The following is a 19175-nucleotide window of genomic DNA, read 5'->3' as shown; positions in this document are numbered from 1 at the left end:
GAAAACGTGTGCTCTGCTTGTCGCCTCCCATTCACTTCATGATCCCGCCCTCTATTTCCTGCTTCCTGGTCACATGTTTCCTGTGACATCACGAGGTGAATGTGGAGGATGGGAACTAGCCGCTATCCTGTGTTTACATGAGAGGATCAGAGGAGACGGCGGGGAGAAAGAGGTGTGTGTTGATTTCATATACTGTACACACCGCCATTGGCCACACAATGTGAGGGGTCTGTGATTGGTGACACCTCCAGGCTTCTTTTAAACAATAAATCCCATGTATGTCCCAGACTTCGCAATTCATATTGGGATTTTGCATTTCACCCATGGTCATGCTGAGACCTTTGGTTCTTCTATAAATAATACAGGCACTCCTTATTTCACCCCAAGGCATGCTGAGACCTGTGGTTCTTCTGCAAGGCATGCTGGGATTCATCATCCTTCCCCAGGGTAGGCTGAGACCTGTGTCTCCTCTGCAATGTATGCTGGGACTCTTCAATCAAGCTGGTGGGACTTATTATACCCCAAGGTATGCTGAGACCTGTGGTTCTACTGTAAGCAATACAGGTCTCATTTCACCCCAAGGCATGCTGAGACCTGTGGTTCTTCTGTAAGGAATACAGGTCTCTCTATTTCACCCCAAGGCATGCTGAGACCTGTGGTTCTTCTGTAAGGAATACAGGTCTCTCTATTTCACCCCAAGGTATGCTGAGACCTGTGGTTCTTCTGTAAGGAATGCAGGAACTCCTTATTTCACCCCAAGGTATGCTGAGACCTGTGGTTCTTCTGTAAGGAATGCAGGAGCACCTTATCCACCCCAAGGTATGCTGAGACCTGTGGTTCTTCTGTAAGGAATACAGGAGCTCCTTATTTCACCCCAAGGCATGCTGAGACCTGTGGTTCTTCTGTAAGGAATACAGGAGCTCCTTATTTCACCCCAAGATATGCTGAGACCTGTGGTTCTTCTGTAAGGAATACAGGAGCTCCTTATTTCACCCCAAGGCATGCTGAGACCTGTGGTTCTTCTGTAAGGAATACAGGAGCTCCTTATTTCACCCCAAGGCATGCTGAGACCTGTGGTTCTTCTGTAAGGAGTACAGGAGCTCCTTATTTCACCCCAAGGCATGCTGAGACCTGTGGTTCTTCTATAAGGAATACAGGAGCTCCTTATTTCACCCCAAGGCATGCTGAGACCTGTGGTTCTTCTATAAGGAATACAGGAGCTCCTTATTTCACTCCAAGGTATGCTGAGACCTGTGGTTCCTCTTCATTTTAGAGTGAGGTGCACTTAAAGTTTATAGTGATTTTTAATACAAAGACCCAGCAAAGGGACTATGCTCAGGATACAGTACATAAAGCCGAAACAAATCCTCCTATATAAGTTGTTCCTGTTTATTTGCAGTCTTCTCTACATCTATTCAAAGTGCTGAATTTATAAGCTTGTCTGAGAGTGCAGAAAAAAGGGGGTGAAGAGCTGAAATTACACTCTGCATAGCTTGGTGAGGAGAGTTTTGAAAGCTGATTGGAGGGAAGGGAACCCTCCCCCCCCCCCATCTTCACCCAGCACACAGGAACAGAGCTGAGGCTGTCAATCAGCTGAAGGTCCCTCCTCTGTCACCATTTTTCTCTTGGTGTCAGGAAAACTTGTCAGAAGCGACTCCTACTGATGGCAGACGAACAAGGCAGCAGACATAAATGACACTTGGTGCTTTTATTAGAGACAAGTACACACTATAGAGGGATATGCTTTGTTCATATGTAATGTCTGAGGTTTACAACCACATTAACCACTTGCTTACTGGGCACATATACCCCCCTTCTGCCCAATTTCAGCTTTTGGCACTGTCACGTTTTAAATGAAAATTGCGCGGTCGTGCGACGTGGCTCCCAAACAAAATTGGCGTCCTTCTTTCCCCACAAGTAGAGCTTTCTTTTGGTGGTATTTGATCACCTCTGCGGTTTTTATTTTTTGCGCTATAAACAAAAAAAGAGCGACAATTTTGAAAAAAAAATCTATTTTTTACTTTTTGCTGTAATAAATATCCCAATTCTTTCTTTTCTCAGTTTAGGCCCAAACGTATTCTTCTACATATTTTGGGTGAAAAAAATGGCAATAAGCGTATAGTAATTGGTTTGCGCCAATTTTTTTTTTTGCTAGTAATGGTGGTGATCTGCGATTTTTGTCAGGGCTGCGATATTACGGCGGACACATCGGACACTTTTGGCCAATTTCTGGGACCATTCACATTTATACAGCGAGCAGTGCTATAAATATGCACTGGTTACTGTATAAATGTGACTGTCAGGGAAGGGGTTAACACTAGGGGGTGAGGAAGGGGTTAAATGTGTTCCCTAGGGAGTGATTCTTACTGTGGGGGGAGGGGACTGATCTGTGTCCCTATGTACAAGGGACACACCATCGCTCTCCTCTCCCTGACAGGACGTGGATCTCTGTGTTTACACACAGAGATCCACGTCCCTGGCTCTGTCACTGCTGATCGTGGGGACATTGCGGCCGCCAGGCACGCGCATCGGCATCTCAGCGACGAGGCGCCATGAGCGCCCCCCCCAGTGGCTGGAGGAACCGAGGTTGTACGGCCTCCCGCTATTGTAGAGCCACCTTGTGGCCGTCTTTTTACTATGGCCTGGGTCTGAAGAGGTTCAGCATATTTAAATGATTAAAAAAAAAAAAAACATACAACCAAAGAATGCTCACCACACATACCCCCCCCCCCCCCCCCCCCCCCCCAAAAAAAAGAAAAAAATTGTTGCGCATAATAACTTTGTATATCATAAATTAGCCTATTGCCAAAACGTGAAGTCTGCTCATCTAGTTTTTATATAGGCAAAAGAGCTGAAGTTAAAATGTCTGACAGTCACTTTAACCACTTGCCATCCTGCGGCCGACTATTTACAGCCGCTGGTTGGCTCTGATCTGCTGGGAGGCCGTCTATATATGGCCACTGGGGACGCGCGCCGCGTCACACGGGTGCCGATGCGCGTGGCAGTCACAGAGCCAGGGACGTGGAGCTCTGTGTGTAAACACAGAGCTCCACATCCTGTTAGGGAGAAGAGACCAATGGTGTGTCCCTTGTACATAGGGACAACCATCGGTCACCTCCCCCCACAGTAAGAATCACTCCCAGGGTACGTATTAACCCCTTCCCTGCCAGTTATATTTATCCAGCAACCAGTGCATATTTATAGCACTGTTTGTATAAATGTGAATGGTCACAAAAATGTGTCAAGTGTCTGTAAAAAAAAAAAAAAAAAAAAAGTACGGTAATAATTCTCTCCCCTATTTTGTAGGCGTTGTAACATTTGCGTAAACCAATCACTATACGCTTATTGCGATTTATTTATTTTTTTTTACCAAAAATATGTAGAAGAATAAGTATCGGACTAAAAACAATTTTTTTTTTTTTTAAATGGGATATTTATTACAGCAAAAACTAAAAAATATTGTGTTTTTTTTTCAAAATTGTCACTCTATTTTTGTTTATAGGCGCAAAAAATTAAAACCGCACAAGTAATCAAATACCACCAAAAGAAAGCTCTATTTGTGGGGAAAAAAGGACGTAAATTTTGTTTGGGAGCCACGTCGCACGACCGCGCAATTGTCATTCAAAACGTGACAGTGGCGAAAGCTGAAATTTCGCCTGGGCAGGAAGGGGGTTTATGTGCCCAGTAAGCAAGTGGTTCAAATTGTAGTGATCTAATAAATATGTAATTCATAATATATAATGGTAATCTATCATTTTCATCTCTTACAGGTGACTGGTGGATGAGGGGTCTTTTAATATTTGAAAGTGAGTAGCAATTTCTCAGTGCAACTAAGGTAATGTGCTCTGTGTAGTGTTTGGATGATTGTCACAGTTGGGGTAGTTTGGGAATGCACAAAACATCCTTTTCAGGCTAAGTATGAATATTATTTTACTCTTACTTACTTTTTATATAAATGGTCACAAACACACATTCTCGTGCTCTTGAGAGTGTGCATGCTCAAGATGACTAGGCTATGTCTCCATCTTGGCTTTATAAGGATAACACTCGTCTTGCTGCCCTCACAAGACTGAGGAAGACTGGAACCACAAAAAAGAAAGAAAGGGCGCACGACCTAGTGCATTATCCTAAAACCATAGTTTTATTATAGAAAAAGTGGTACCGTATATACTCGAATATAAGCCGAGGCACCTAATTTTACCACAAAAAAAATGGGAAAACTTATTGACTCGAGTATAAGCCTAGGGTGTCCATCTGCCTGTGTGAATGTGCATGCCTCACTGTGCCCATGCCTAGACTGACGTTTAACATGGGAGTCTATGGAAGGGGTGCCCGGATTTGAAAAATCGATGCTCCCCAGCCGTAGGTCCCCCAGACAACAAACTTTGTACACTTATAGAGATGGCTACATGGCTACATGTGTGCCAAGTTTTGTAGGGCTGCAACTAACAATTATTTTCATAAGCGATTAGTTGGCCGATTATTGTTTCGATTAATCGAATAATCCGTTAAATAACCTTAAAAAAAAATTGTTGCGATTTGCATTTTTTTTTTTTTTGGCCAATTTGTTGTTGGGCAGATTAAAAAACACAAATTGCTGCAAAAAAAAAAAATTCTGCAGCTTCTCCATTGAAGTATATTGAACCAGAAATAGCATATAGTATATTGAAACCAAAATAGCACCGTTTTGCGTTAAAAAAAAAAAAAAAAAAGTCCTTGCCCTTTCCAAATACACAGCAGCTGAAAAAATCATGGATGTGAAACCATGTATATGAACATGGTGTGTTTCTGCAAAAAGCACAGAGGTGTGGACCCCGGCCTGAGATGTTTAGTAACATAATGGGGTTAAAAAAATGAAAATTAGTACAAAAAGAGCAAATAATCGCTACTGTAAGGGGTTCATTTTTTTTTTTACTAGAGATTTGCGCTTTTTGTACTTTAAAGGGCTATTTTTTTTTAACCCCATTATGTTACTGGCCGATTAATCGATTATGAAAATGGTAATCGATTAATCAACAACTAATCGAATATGAAATCAATCGATTCGTTGTTTCGGCCCTAAAGTTTTGGGTCCAGGGGACCTAAGACTGGCCGGTACCAGGTCCCCAAAGTCACTGGAGAAATGACTGTTTTACATGGGAGTCTATAGAAGGGGTGCAAGGATATGAAAAATCGGTGCTCCCAGGCCATAGGTACCCTGGACAACAAACTTTGCACACTTGTAGAGGAAGAGTGGGGCTACGTGTGTACCAAGATTGGGGTCCAGGGGACCTACAGCCGGCCGGTACCAGGTCCCCAAATCCGGGAGATCAGGTGCAAAAAGGTGACTTGAGAATAAGCAGAGGGAAGCATTTTCAGGACAAAAAAAGTGCTAAAAATCTTGGCTTATACTCGAGTATATACGGTAAGTATTGTACTCACAAATTAGCAGTTGCATCAAAGCCCATCACGTAGTACAGCAATGTTCAGTCCACAGTACATCAAACCATGTGGCAAGAGGTGAAAATCCAATAGGCTAACGTGTTTCAAGGGCTTCCTCTGAGGAAAAGGCTAGTCCTCGAAACATGTTGGATTTTCACCTCCTGCCACATGGTTTGATGTACTATGGACTGAACATTGCTGTATTACGAGATGAGCTTTGATGCAGTTACTAATTTGTGAGTATAATACTTGCCACTTTTTCTATAATAATAAAACTATGGTTTTAGGATAATGCACTAGGTCGGTGTGCCCTTTCTTTCTTTTTTGTGGTCCTTTTATATATACACTTCACTTTGTGTAGTCAGCACTAAAATACTCGCCTTCATCCTCTCTCCTGAGTTCATGTCATACCCTGCCTGTTCCATACCATAGCCTTTACATGACATACATCCCAGCATTTGCCTCTATATTAGCTTTTCTCAACCTTTTTAACACAGAGTAACTCTCTTTAAATTTCCAGTCTCTGGGAACTCTTATTAATGATTACCAAGTCCACAGGTCATGATGTGATGGTCACTGGGATGAATGCTCCTTACACTTGTTGTCATTGGAAATAATCCCCACTCTTTCAGATGGCTAAAAAGATCTTTGTTGGTTATTTAACTGAGTCAGGAATTACTTAACCACTTCCATACAGGGCACGTATACACCTTCCCGCCCAAGCCAATTTTCAGCTTTCAGCACTGTCACACTTTGAATGGCAATTGCGCGGTCATGCTACACTGTACCCAAACAAAATTGGCGTCCTTTTTTTCCCACAAATAGAGCTTTCTTTTGGTGGTATTTGATCACCTCTGCGATTTTTTTTTTTTTTTTTTTTTTTTTTGCGCAACAACTAAAAAAAGACTGAATTTTGACAAAAAATACGTTTTTATTTTTTTCTGTTAAATTTTTTGTAAATAAATACGTTTTCTCTTTCAATTACGGGCACTGATATGGCGCCGATGAGATGGCACTGATGGACATCAATGAGGTAGTACTGACGGGCACAGATGAGGTGGCACTGATTGGCGGCGCTTGTATGCGGCACTGATGGGCACACACAGGCGGCACTGATGGGCGCACACAGGCGGCACTGATGGGCGCACACAGGCGGCACTGATGGGCGCACACAGGCGGCACTGATGGGCACACACAGGCGGCACTGATGGGCACACACAGGCGGCACTGATGGGCACACATAGGCGGCACAGATGGGCACTCATGGGCGGCACTTATGGGTGGCACTGATGGCTACTTATGGGTGGCACAGATGGGCACTGATAGGTGGGCACTGGGCATGGATGGGCACTGTGGGGTGGCACTGATGGACACTGTAGGGTGGCACTGATGGACACTGGGGCGGCACTGATTAACCTATGTTGCCAGTCAGTGCCCATTTGTGGGCACTGAGTGGCATCTTTTTATTTTTTTAATGCTTTTTTTTTACAGCCTTTTTTTTTTTTTTTTTTTTTTGGTCTTTTTTTTTTTTTTTTGCCTTTTTTTTTTTTTTTTATAGCCTTTTTTTTTGGATCTGCCCTTCCCTGGTGGTCCAGGGTGCGCTTCCCTGGTGGTCCATGTGGCGATCCGAGGGGGGGCTGCGCTGATAAACAATCAGTGCGAACCCCCCCTGTCAGGAGAGCAGCCGTTCGGCTCTCCTCTACTCGCGTCTGTCAGACGCGAGTGAGGAAGAGCCGTCAACGGCTCTTCCTGTTTACATCGTGATCAGCCGTGATTCGACACGGCTGATCACGTGGTAAAGAGTCTCTGTGAGAGACTCTTTACCGAGATCGGTGTTGCGGGGTGTCAGACTGACACCCCGCAACAACGATCGCCGTGATGCGCGCCCCCGGGGGCGCGCAGCGGCTCAGAATCCTGAGGACGTCATATGACGTCCGGTCAGGATTCTACAACCACTTTGCCGCCGTCAATCTGTCATTGGCGGGCGGCAAGTGGTTAAAGAGGTGTTCCACCCACAATTTTCTTTTTTTTAACCACTTCCGTACCTTAGGATGTCATATGATGTCCTGGACTTTAGTGGGGGATATCTGAATGATGGGTGCATCTACAGGCATCATTCAGATAACCTTCTTTTTAGGCGGCGATTCTGTGCACCATAAGAATGATCATAGCGGCAGTTTCGCTGCTTGATCGTTCTTCTAGGCGGCACCACCCCCCCCCCCCCCCCACCATCATTGAAGGCTTCTCCGGGCTCTCCCGTGCCATCGGAGGCCCGGAGAACGAATCGGCTGCCGCCGGATTTAGAGCATAGAGATTTCCGCTGACCAGAGATTTTTATGACGTCACGCTCGGGTACCAGAAGTAAACAAAGACGCAATCGCAGCTAAAAGCATTAGATCAGTGAATATTTTTTTTTTTCGATCTCATGCTTACCAGCCTGGAGGAGAGATGTGGGGTCTTATTGACCCCGCATCTCTCCATAAAGAGTACCTGTCGCACACTATTCCTATTACAAGGGATGTTTACATTCCTTGTAATAGGAATAAAAGTGATACAAAAAAATAATAATGTAAAAATAAAAAAATTAAGTAAAATATAAACAAAAACATTATGCAAAAAAATTGGGCTAACTTTACTGTTTTTTTTTTTTATTTTTATTTTTAATTCATGAAACCGTTTTTTTTTTTTTTTTTTTCAAAAAATTATTGCGCAAATACTGTGCGAGATAAAAAGTTGCAATGACCACCACTTTATTCCCTAGGGTGTCTGCTTACACACACACATATATATATATATATGTGTGTGTGTGTGTGTGTGTATATGTATATATATATATATATATTCTGAGTAATTTTCTATCAAATTATGATTTTTACATAAAGGAGAGAAGTGCCAGAATAGGCGCGATATGGAAGTGGGTTAAAGTCCGCAGCTACAAACACTGTAGCTGCTGACTTTTAATAAGGACATTTACCTATCCAGGGAGACCGCGATGTCGGGGCCCCCTGAGGCCGATCCGTCCATCGGAATCGGGTGCAGGTGCCGCCATTCTAATTAAGGGTAACTGGCAGGTGAGCCTTGCAGCTTCACTGCTCGTTTCCTACTGCGCATTCCGGAGTCGCGCGACGCTTTGTGAATGAATGACTGTCTACTGGGACACACTCATGTCCCAGAAGACATCGGGGGGGCTCGCTGAAGAAGAGGATATGACGTCCTGCGCCGCAGACCGGTTGGATCGGAAGTACAGGCTACACGTCATAGAAAGGTAAGTTAGAATAAAAAAAACGAGGGGTGGAGAGATGGTCTTTCATTTGAGACCACCTCTCAAAAGTGGGTGGAACTCCACTTTAAGGAACCTCTGGAGAAACTCTGGTTAAGAAAGGCTGCTCTAGATATAACTGGTAGTGAGTGCGCTTGTGTATATATATATATTTATTATTATTTACACAAATTTTTATGTTCTCCATAGATGCCTCTTGGACTGAAGCCAACATGCAGTATGTGCAAAACCACCTCGTCTTCTATGTGGAAGAAAGGAAGCCAGGGGGAAATTCTCTGCAATAGCTGCACTGGGAAAGGCAGTGGAGGGGGCAGCACTGGTGCCAGCAGTTCCAGTACTGCTCACAGCGGGACCAGCTTTGCCAGTGCCTCCACCTCCCAACAGAATAATGGGGGCAGCACTAAGCAGGTGTGCCATTTTATAAATACAATTGTTGGGTTGGGTAGTGACCACCAATGTCTGTTGTTTTGCATCATCCTGACAAATATACATTTTACTACTGTATTAGCTACTGGGTAGATCAGACATTGAAGCTTAACTACTGTTTTAGCATACAAGCTTTTCAAATCCTTAAAATAAATAATATATGACCATTTGTGAACTGACACTCGGTCCTAAACAGCGTGAAAAGCTCTTTTATTGTTCTGTCCAAGCATTGAGCTGTGTGCAGGCAATGAGCAAAGTCCCCTGCTTTGCAACACAAGTCTAGGTGAAGACACTTGGGGTGAGGCAATTATTCAGCTCTGTTAACATAGAGCAATTCAATTTGAGGGCAACTGGGAGCACTGTATGGACATGCACTGGCTGTACAGACTTGCCCACACAGTCTTGTTTGACAGGTATGTAGGGACGGATACATGGACTTGAACACAGAGCCTGTAAATCCATAGTCATGCGCCTGTCCCTGTATATCTGTCAAACTTGGCTGTGTGGGTGAGTCTGTACAGCCCATGCATGTTACATAGTTGGTGATGTTGAAAAAAGACCATCCAATTCAACCGATATGTGTGAGTGTGCGTTTATGTCAATAGTACATTGTATATCCCTGTATGTTGTGGTCGTTAAGGTGCCCATCTAATATAATTCCACATCCGTACTGCTCTGACAGTTAAGAATCCCCTACGCAGTGTAAAGTGATTGTAAAGGTTCGAGTATTTAAAAAAATAACAAACATATACTTACTGCCATTGTTCATTTTAGTTTTGCACAGAGTGGCCCTGAACACTGTCTTCTCGGGTCCCTCGGCGGCTCTTAAGACTCCTCCAGCAATAATAAGAACCCCCCCCCCCCCTAGAAAAAGCGCTCTCCCGGGGGGTGGGGGGAGTTACCTTGTGGGCGCGCTCCCGACTCCAGCATTTGGCGGCCATAGACACGAATGCCGGACTCGCTGAGCTCCTCCATGCCTCTTATCAGTTTGGTTGCCCTTCTCTGCACTTTCTCCAGTTCCCTAATATTGTGTTGTTGTTTTTTTGTTGTTGTTTTTTTTTGTGAACTGATGCCCAAAACTGCATATTTTAGATGAGGTCTTACTAATACTTAAAGGGGTTGTAAAGGTACAATTTTTTCCCCCCTAAATAGCTTCCTTTACCTTAGTGCAGTCCTCCTTCACTTACCTCATCCTTCCATTTTTCTTTTAAATGTCCTTATTTCTTCTGAGAAATCCTCACTTCCTGTTCTTCTGTCTGTAACTCCACACAGTAATGTAAGGCTTTCTCCATGGTGTTGAGTGTTGTGCTCGCCCCCTCCCTTGGCTACAGGAGAGTCAGGACGCTCTCTACATTGCAGATAGAGAAAGGAGCTGTTTGTTAGTAGGCGTCCTGACTCTCCTGTAGTCCAATGGAGGGGTGAGCATGACACTCCACACCAGGGAGAAAGTCTTGCATTACTGTGTGGAGTTAGACAGAAGAACAGGAAGAAGTGAGGGTTTCTCAGAAGAAATAAGGACATTTAAAAGCAAAATGGAAGGATGAGGTAAGTGAAGGAGGACTGCACTAAGGTAAAGGAAGCTATTTAGGAAAAAAATAATTGTTCCTTTACAACCCATTTAACATGACTATTGGAGAAAGATGGGGCAGGCATATACGTGAACTTAGGTCAGTATGTTCATAACAACATGTCGGTGGGTTTAGGTGCTAAAAATTAGATTTTGTGTGGGTGTTTTTTTTTGGGGGGGGGGGGGGGGGGGGTTGTAGGTTACTACAGAACTGTTATACATTTTGCAGATAGTTGAAGCATTTACAGTTTGAAATACTGACATCTTGTTTTTTTTTTTCTTCCATAGTCTAAGCAGGAAATTCACAGAAGATCTGCCCGTTTAAGGAATACAAAGTATAAGTCGGCTCCTGCTGTAGAAAAGAAGGTTTCCACCAAAGGCAAAGGAAGGCGGCATATTTTTAAGCTGAAAAATGTAGGCAGATCCCCTTTTTTTTTTTTTTAAATTGACTCACAATCCTCGCATATTTATTCTAAGAATGTAATGTTGAAAGAACATAAGCAGAGATTTCCTTAAAGGGACTGTTTTTCTAAAAAAAAAAAAATGTAAAATGAAGTCTCCCCTGTGATGGTGGATCAGATTACTGTGTGCAGAGGGTGGCACACGCTAACGTTTCAGATTGTGATCCATCAACCATTGGGTTTCCTTCAGTACAGCAGAGATCTACACACTACAAGGTGGAAGAGATGAGTAGCTAACTTCTTTACAAATGACACTTTAGTTTAACTCTTATGGCAGCCATATAGTCACTTTATGTGAAAACCACATGTCTAAACAATCAACAATCCCATACAATTTTAAATGATTATGAATAGCAATAAGAAACTCTTGTATCTTTAACAATTACCCTTGAACATTTCAGATCAACTCTGTTGGAGTACAGGTTAGTGTTGCCAACCGTACATATTTTTACGGACAGTTCGTAAAAATGGGCACTTTTTTCCCCCGTTCGTAAATGTCCGTAGTTGCGGGAATGTGCCAGTAAAAATAGCCGAGTTTGGTTCGGCTTGGAAACTGAGCATGGAGATTGGAGGCAGGGGGGTGATTGTGGCTGCGGTGCCACCGCAGAGGGGGATGGAGGCAGGGGGTGATTGGAGGCGTTGTGGCACTGCAGAGGGGGATGGTGGCACCGCAGAGGGTGGGGGATGGACACAGGGGTTGTTTTTGGCATCGCAGAGGGGGCTGGAGGCAGGGGGTGATTGGAGGCAGGGGGTGATTGGAGGCAGGGGGTGTTGTGGCACTGCAGAGCCGGATGGTGGCACTGCAGAGGGTGGGGGATGGACACAGGGGTTGTTTTTGGCATCGCAGTGGTGGGTGGAGGCAGGGGGTGATTGGAGGCAGGGGGTGTTGTGGCACTGCAGAGGGGGATGGTGGCACCGCAGAGGGTGGGGGATAGACACGGGTTGTTTTTGGCATCGGAGAGGGGGATGGAGGCAGGGGGTGATTGGAGGCAGGGGGCCTGGGGGAGATTGGAGGCAGGGGGAGATTGTGGCACCGCAGAGGGGGGTGAAGGCAGGGGGTGTTGGTGGCAGAGGGGGATGGAGGCAGGCGGTGATGTGACTAAATAATTTGCCCTTATTATATGGAAAATAACAAAAATATGTTCTTTTACCTTAATATCTACCTTAAATCACATTGCTATTTGCCTAGCGTACTTGTTTGTAGCCTAAATACTGAAATTTGCACCTAAAAATGTAATTTAGTAACTTCTGTGAAATGCCAGTAAAAACGTGGCTGCGCCAGTAAATTTCGGGTGTCGTGCCAGTAAATTTCAATCTGGTAGGTTGGCAACACTGGTACAGGTAACCAATGGCTAAGGAAATGTGGCACTGTGCCAAAAGCAATGTTCTGGTAACTATAGGTAATTAATCCATTATTGGAAAGATCTTTTCAAACTCTTCCTGAATCTTCAAACTTTAGTTCCATAAAATGAAATCTATAAAGTGTTGCCTGCCCCACCTTGCAGCCTTATAAGATGATATATTACCGTGGCATGTATTAAGACCAGCCAGTAAGTTAGCATTTTAAAATGTAAACCAGTAATACCACTTATCCTTTTTCTTTTTTTTATCCAAACTTTTATTAATATCAAAAAACAAGACAGAAATGTCACACAGCAAATAAAATACAGGACATTCAAGCTTGCATACATGTCCAAAAGGGGTAATTATTGCAACAAGCTACAGCGAATCTGCTAATGAAGGGGGTAAAGCCAATAATCGTCATTATCAAAGGCATAAGAATTGTAGGACAGATAGGGGTTTATTTACTAAAGCTGGAGAGTGCAACATCAGGCTCACTTCTGCATAGAAACCAATCGGCTTCTAACTTTAGCTTATTTTAATTACGCTTTTGCAATAAAACCTGGAAGCTGATTGGTTTCTATCCAGAAAGGAGCCTGATTTTGTAGCAAATAAACCCCATAGTAACAGAACATATACTAACAAAACAGTTTCCATCAGGTGGGGGTCATCAAAAAACATAATGCACATAGCGTGTTATCAGCAGTACTCACATCTGTAGCAACCTATCCATCACTAATTGTTATGGGGCAATGACTGCTTACTTATTTCATATTCCTACAGGTCTTCTTTATATAAATCTATACAGTTAACATTTACTTTTTTTTTTTTTTAGCCTATTAAGGCTCCAGAAGCCGTGTCCACCATAGTTACTTCAGAATCCTTATTTCATAAGGTACGTTCTTGTATATACTGACCGTTTTTTCTGCTGTTAATTTTTTTTTTATTAAATTGATGCTTCAAATAAGGAAGAATTATTCACAGTTGTATTGGCTGAAATTTACTGTATGTTATAGTCATGTTTAGACACAATGAAGGACATTTTGTCAAGCAGAGTTGCGACACATTTGGACACAAATCAGCCTCTTGTTAAAGTCTATTTTATTATTATTATTATTATTATTATTATTAAAAAATATATATATTTGTGACCCCCTACACCTGTTATACTGGGCAGGCACCTATGCTAGGTTTTTCACTAAAGATTAAACCAAATTTTACTCTAAAGAGGGGCATAATTAGGGATTGGTTGGGAGCAAGTTTTTTTTTTTTTCCAACGTAGTGCTATTTTAGAACAGCAGAGGGTGACCATTATGGATCAGGCTTCAAGCTAATAGTAAATCTTTCTCATAATCCATCCTACTACTCTGTGCTGTGTAACTGAGGTAGATGATGTCCCGCAGTAACTTTGAAGCAATGCAAGAAACACAGCTTAGGAACTGTTGTAAATTTTTTATTTTTTTTCCCCCAACGTGTTTTTTTTTTTTATAATTACTCTATGTGCCATTATCCCCTAGGGTTAAATGCTATCCCTTCATGCTTAGTGCCCTAATTCTCATTTTAATCACGCTAGCATTGAGAACAGGACTTCTGACTGTAAAACGTCACAACCCCATAACACTGGAAGTTGTGCACACTATGAGCTGTACCGGGGAGCAAAACTTGGGCCAGTACTCTAGAGCAGTGGTTCTCAACCTTCTAAGACCGTGACCCCCTTGATAAAATTTCCCAAGCTGTGGGGACCCCTAACAGTAAAATGATTTTCGTAGCGTGGGTTGTCGGCACCCGGGGGCAAGATGAGTAAGTTGCGCTCCTCACCCACAGACATTTAGCTCTTCCTGAGTCCTTTTAATGGCAACTATAATCACAGGTAGTGTTACTCTCTGTGTCTCCAGCTCTGTGGCGTCTCGTAGCAGTGACCCCTATGCTGAAATCAGGAGATGGGGGTCTCCTCCAGCCCCTCCCACTTCATATTCCTCACCAGTCAGCTGACCTCTAGTCGGTCCCGCAGCCATGCCATCAACTGAATGGGCGGCTGCGAAGAGGCTGAGTGGGCGGCCACAGGTTCCAGGGACAGCTCTGTTGGGACGCCGCAAAAAGGCTGGGAGAGCGTGCGGGCTTCAGGAACAGCCCAGGATTTGGTGACCCCTGGCAAATCTTTATTCGACCCCCCCCCCCCCCCCCCCCTCCCGACCCCCAGGTTGAGAGCCACTGCTCTAGAGGGAGTCAGTGAAAAAGTGAATGGCCCTGCCACCCCCCAATATTAGTTCACTTTCTGGGTACATTGGGATTTCAGCTACTAATGTAATTTTTTGAACTGTGCATTTTTAGCTGTTGTTTTTTTCCTTCAGTGTCCTATTTAGAGATTTCCTTTTGACTTCCTGTCCTGTAGACACAACCAGAAGTAGAGGAAATCTCTCCAAAGTGAGGTGAATCTGCCCTTTGATGTTTGTCACTGGAAAAAGTGTTCTGTCAGGAGATTTCCCCTCTATTCTGTTTTGGTGACAATTCAGAAATATGGGTTTCTCTTTTATTCCCAGTGACGGGGAACCAGGGCAGATGCTGAGGGGACACAGAAAGTTATAAAAATTGGACAGGGTTGCTAACCCCTCCACCCCCTACCCAAAACGAAATAAAATCCTCCTTTACATTTTAAGTAGTGCTGAATGAGTCATTAACTTGCAGGGTGTGACTTGTTGCAGGGACTGTACTATCAGATCGGTGATGTGGTATCGGTCATTGACGAGGATGATGGAATGATGTACTATGCTCAGATCAGAGGCTTCATTCAGGATCAGTACTGTGAGAAGAGTGCGGCTCTGACCTGGCTCATCCCTACCGCCGCCAGTCCCAAAGATCACTTTGATCCAGCTACCTACATCATAGGTGTGTATAACAATCCTTCATCCATGGAATCCTTCCAGACTGTACAATATAACTAATGAAAACGGTCAGCTGCAAATTTCTCAAGATCTGTTGATATGTAACAAACTTCACATAGAAACAAGGTTTATCAACAAGTCTATACCCAGACATTACCCAAATTTACTCCCACATATTCTTTAGAATATATCATTTTATTTATTTTTTCCTTTTTTTTTTTTTTTTAACCTGTAACCTGTAGATACAGTCAGATCCATAAATATTGGGACATCGACACAATTCTAATATTTTTTGGCGCTATACATCACCACAATGGATTTTAAAATGAACAAGATGCGCTTTAACTGCAGACTTTCAGATTTTATTTGAGGGTAATTCCATCCAAATCAGGTGAACGGTGTAGGAATTACAACAGTTTGTATATGTGCCTCTCACTTTTTAACCAATTAAGGACCGCCTCCTGCACATATACGTCGGCAGAATGGCACGGCTTGGCACAAGCACGTACCTGTACGTCCTCTTTAAGTGCCCAGCCGGTCCGAAGCTCCGCGGCCGCGGGACCCGATCGCTGGAGTCCCCGGAGCTGAAGAACGGGGAGAGCTGTGTGTAAACACAGCTTTCCTGTTCTTCACAGTGGCAGCTTCATTGATCGTGTGTTCCCTGATATAGGGAAACGCGATCAATGACGTCACATGTCCAGCCCCTCCCCCCTACAGTTAGAAAAACATATGAGGTCACACATAACCCCTACAGCGTCCCCTAGTGGTTAACTCCCAAACTGCAATTGTAATTTTCACAGTAAACTGTGCATTTTTATAGACTTTTTGGTGTGAAAACTACAATGGTCCCAAAAATGTGTCAAAATTGTCCGATGTGTCCACCATAATGTCGCAGTCAACGAAAAAAAAAAATCGCTGAATCGCCGCCATTAGTAGTAAAAAAAAAAAGAAGAAAATTAATAATAAACCATCTCCTATTTTGTAAACGCTATAAATTTTGCTCAAACCAATCGATACACGCTTATTGCGTAGGTAGAAGAATACGTATCGGCCTAAACTGAGATAAAAGAACGTTGTTTTATATATATTTTTGGGGGATATTTATTATAGCAAAAAGTAAAAAAAATTGCATTTTTTTTTTTTTCAAAATTGTCGCTCTATTTTTGTTTATAGCGCAAAAATAAAAACCGCAGAGGTGATCAAATACCACCAAAGAAAGCTTTATTTGTGGGGAAAAAAAATACGCCAATTTTGTTTGGGAGCCACATTGCACGACCGTGCAATTGTCAGTGAAAGCGACGCAGTGCCGAATCGCAAAAACTGGCCAGGTCCTTTACCTGCATAAAGGTCCGGGTCTTAAGTGGTTAAGGGGCCAAAAGTAGTGGGACAGATTAACAATCATAAATCAAACTTTCACTTTTTAGTACTTGGTTGCAAATCCTTTGCAGTCAATTACAGCCTGAAGTCTGGAACGCATAGACATCCCCAGACACTTGGTTTCATCCCTGGTGATCCTCTGCCTGGTAAACCTCTGATCCTCTCCAACTGCAACTGTAATTTCCCTTAAGTTTTTGTCTTCAGCAAGTGAAATGCATGCTCAATCGGATTCAGGTCAGGTGATTGACTTGGCCATTGCATAACATTCCACGTCTTTCCTTTTTAAAAAACTCTTTGGTTGCTTTCGCAGTATGCTTCGGGTCATTGTCCCTCTGCACTTTGAAGCGCCGTCCAATGAGTTCTGAAGCATTTGGCTCAATATGAGCAGATAACAATATTGCCTGAAACACTTCGGAATTCATTTTGCTGCTTTTGTGAGCAGTTACATCATCAATAAATACAAGAGAACCAGTTCCATTGGCAGCCATACATGCCCACGCCATAACACTACCACCACCATGCTTCACTGATGAGGTGGTATGCTTTGGATCATGAGCAGTTCCTTTCCTTCTCCATACTCTTCTCTTCCCATCACTCTGGTACAAGTTGTTCTTGGTCTCATCTGTCCATAGGATGTTGTTCCAGAACTGTGAAGGCTTTTTTTAGATGTTTGGCAAACTCTAATCTGGCCTGTTTTTGAGGACTCACCAATGGTTTACATGTTGTGGTGAACCCTCTGTATTCACTCTGGTAAGGTCTTCTCTTGATTGGTGACTTTGACACACATACACCTTCCTCCTGGAGAGTGTTCTTGATCTGGCCAACTGTTGTGAAGGGTTTTTTCTTCACCAGGGAAAGCATTCTTCGGTCATCCACCACAATTGTTTTCCGTGGTCTTCCGGGTCTTTTGGTGTTGCTGAGCTCACCGTTGCGTTCTTTCTTTTTAAGGATGTTCCAAACAGTTTATTTGGCCACACCTAATGTTTTTTCTATCTCTCTGATGGCTTGCTTCACTGATAGTGACAGCTCTTTGGATCTCATATTGAGAGTTGAAAGTGACAGATTCCAAATGCAAATGGCACACTTGAAATGAACTCTGGACTTTTTATCTGCTCCTTGTAAATGGGATAATGAGGAAATAACACACACTCGGCCACGGAACAGCTGAGCAGCCAATTGTCCCGTTACTTTTGGTCCCTTAAAAAGCGGGAGGCACATATACAAACTGTTGTAATTCCTACACCGTTCACCTGATTTGGATGTAAATGCCATCAAATTAAAGCTGAAAGTCTACAGTTAAAGCACACCTCGTTCGCTTCACTCCAAATCCATTGTGGTGGTGTATAGAGCCAAAAAGATTAGAATTGTGTCAATGTCCCAATATTTATGGACCTGACTGTATATGGCTTTTATCACTCGCTGTGATGTCATCACCAAGTTTGAAAAATTCTTGCGGGGGGGCAGCTCCTGGGGCAATTGACATAACACACACCCTTCCCTAAACTGCATCTCTCGAGTCTTTCCCTACATACGATGTGTGAGCAGGCTATTGGGAGTCAAGGCAGCTGCATTGTTTTGTTGAAAAAAAAATCTATGTATGTGAAAAGGGACAGAGATGGGAAAAATTCTATTGTCCTTCAGGTCTGATAACCCTGCTTGGGATTTCAGCAGAGGCATTATGTTAGTCCAAACAGGGAGAAGAGGGTAGGAGCTCACTGAATGTCTGGCAGATTTTTTTTACTACTTGATATAAACTAAATATAAGTACTTCCCTATGGTAGTGTTTTGTTTTTTTTTATCTTGTCTTATAGTGCCTGATCATGTTTTGTGTTTGGCTCCTCTAGGACCAGATGAAGACCTTCCCCGCAAAATGGATTGTTTGGACTTTGTCTGCCACGCCCCCTCTGAGTACTTCAAATCTCGCTCTTCGCCGTTCCCGACTCTCCCCTCCCGCCCCGAGAGAGGCTTTATTTGGACTCACATTGGCCCTACACCCGCAATCACGATTAAGGACGCAGTCGGCAATAATTTATAATCTCATAGATCTCTGGACACTGTAGAGGAACTTTTGAATGATTATGAGGAACTTTTAGAAATAACTCTTATGCCAACAGGAACCGAAAGGGGCGCTCTCTGGAGACACAACTGCCACATTCATCTTTTAAAAAAAAAAAAAAAAAGTCTGTTACCGATAGCAACCAGTTGGATTCCAGCTATCAATTATGAAAGCATAACAATGCCATCTTTTTAAAAGGGTCAGTCCAGTCTTTGGTGATATTTCGGTTACTGTATGTGTAGCCAAAATATTTTTTTCAGTTTTGGGTGGAAAAAATCCTGTCACGTTTTTCTTGCTGTTTGGGTCCCTGCTGGGTAGATTCACCCTCTGTATTTGAAACAGAAAGCGGCTGGAAATCCAAAAC

The 19175-nt window shown here is 43.2% G+C and overlaps 1 protein-coding gene across 1 annotated transcript; it reads left to right on the top strand.

Annotated features, from left to right (window-relative positions):
* Positions 1 to 19003, top strand: GATAD1 (GATA zinc finger domain containing 1). The gene is made up of 7 exons (XM_040352344.1): positions 1 to 172; positions 3771 to 3806; positions 8891 to 9109; positions 10983 to 11108; positions 13332 to 13391; positions 15199 to 15382; positions 18600 to 19003. Exons 3-7 carry the CDS (start codon positions 8891 to 8893, stop codon positions 18788 to 18790), a joined length of 780 nt encoding a protein of 259 aa, XP_040208278.1. The 5' UTR covers positions 1 to 172; positions 3771 to 3806; the 3' UTR covers positions 18791 to 19003.
* The last annotated feature ends 172 nt before the right edge of the window (positions 19004 to 19175 follow it).

This window comes from Rana temporaria, chromosome 5 (assembly GCF_905171775.1).
Source record: "Rana temporaria chromosome 5, aRanTem1.1, whole genome shotgun sequence".
NCBI classification, from domain to species: Eukaryota; Metazoa; Chordata; class Amphibia; order Anura; family Ranidae; genus Rana; species Rana temporaria.
This window is presented reverse-complemented; position numbering and strand designations above follow the sequence as displayed.

Excerpts from the sequence above, each read along its gene's own strand:
- GATAD1 (XM_040352344.1), top strand. The coding sequence starts at position 8,891 with ATGCCTCTTGGACTGAAGCCAACATGCAGTATGTGCAAAACCACCTCG. Across the intron at positions 11,109-13,331 it reads ATATTTTTAAGCTGAAAAAT|CCTATTAAGGCTCCAGAAGC; the intron begins GTAGGCAGATCC and ends TTTTTTTTTTAG. Across the intron at positions 15,383-18,599 it reads TCCAGCTACCTACATCATAG|GACCAGATGAAGACCTTCCC; the intron begins GTGTGTATAACA and ends TGGCTCCTCTAG.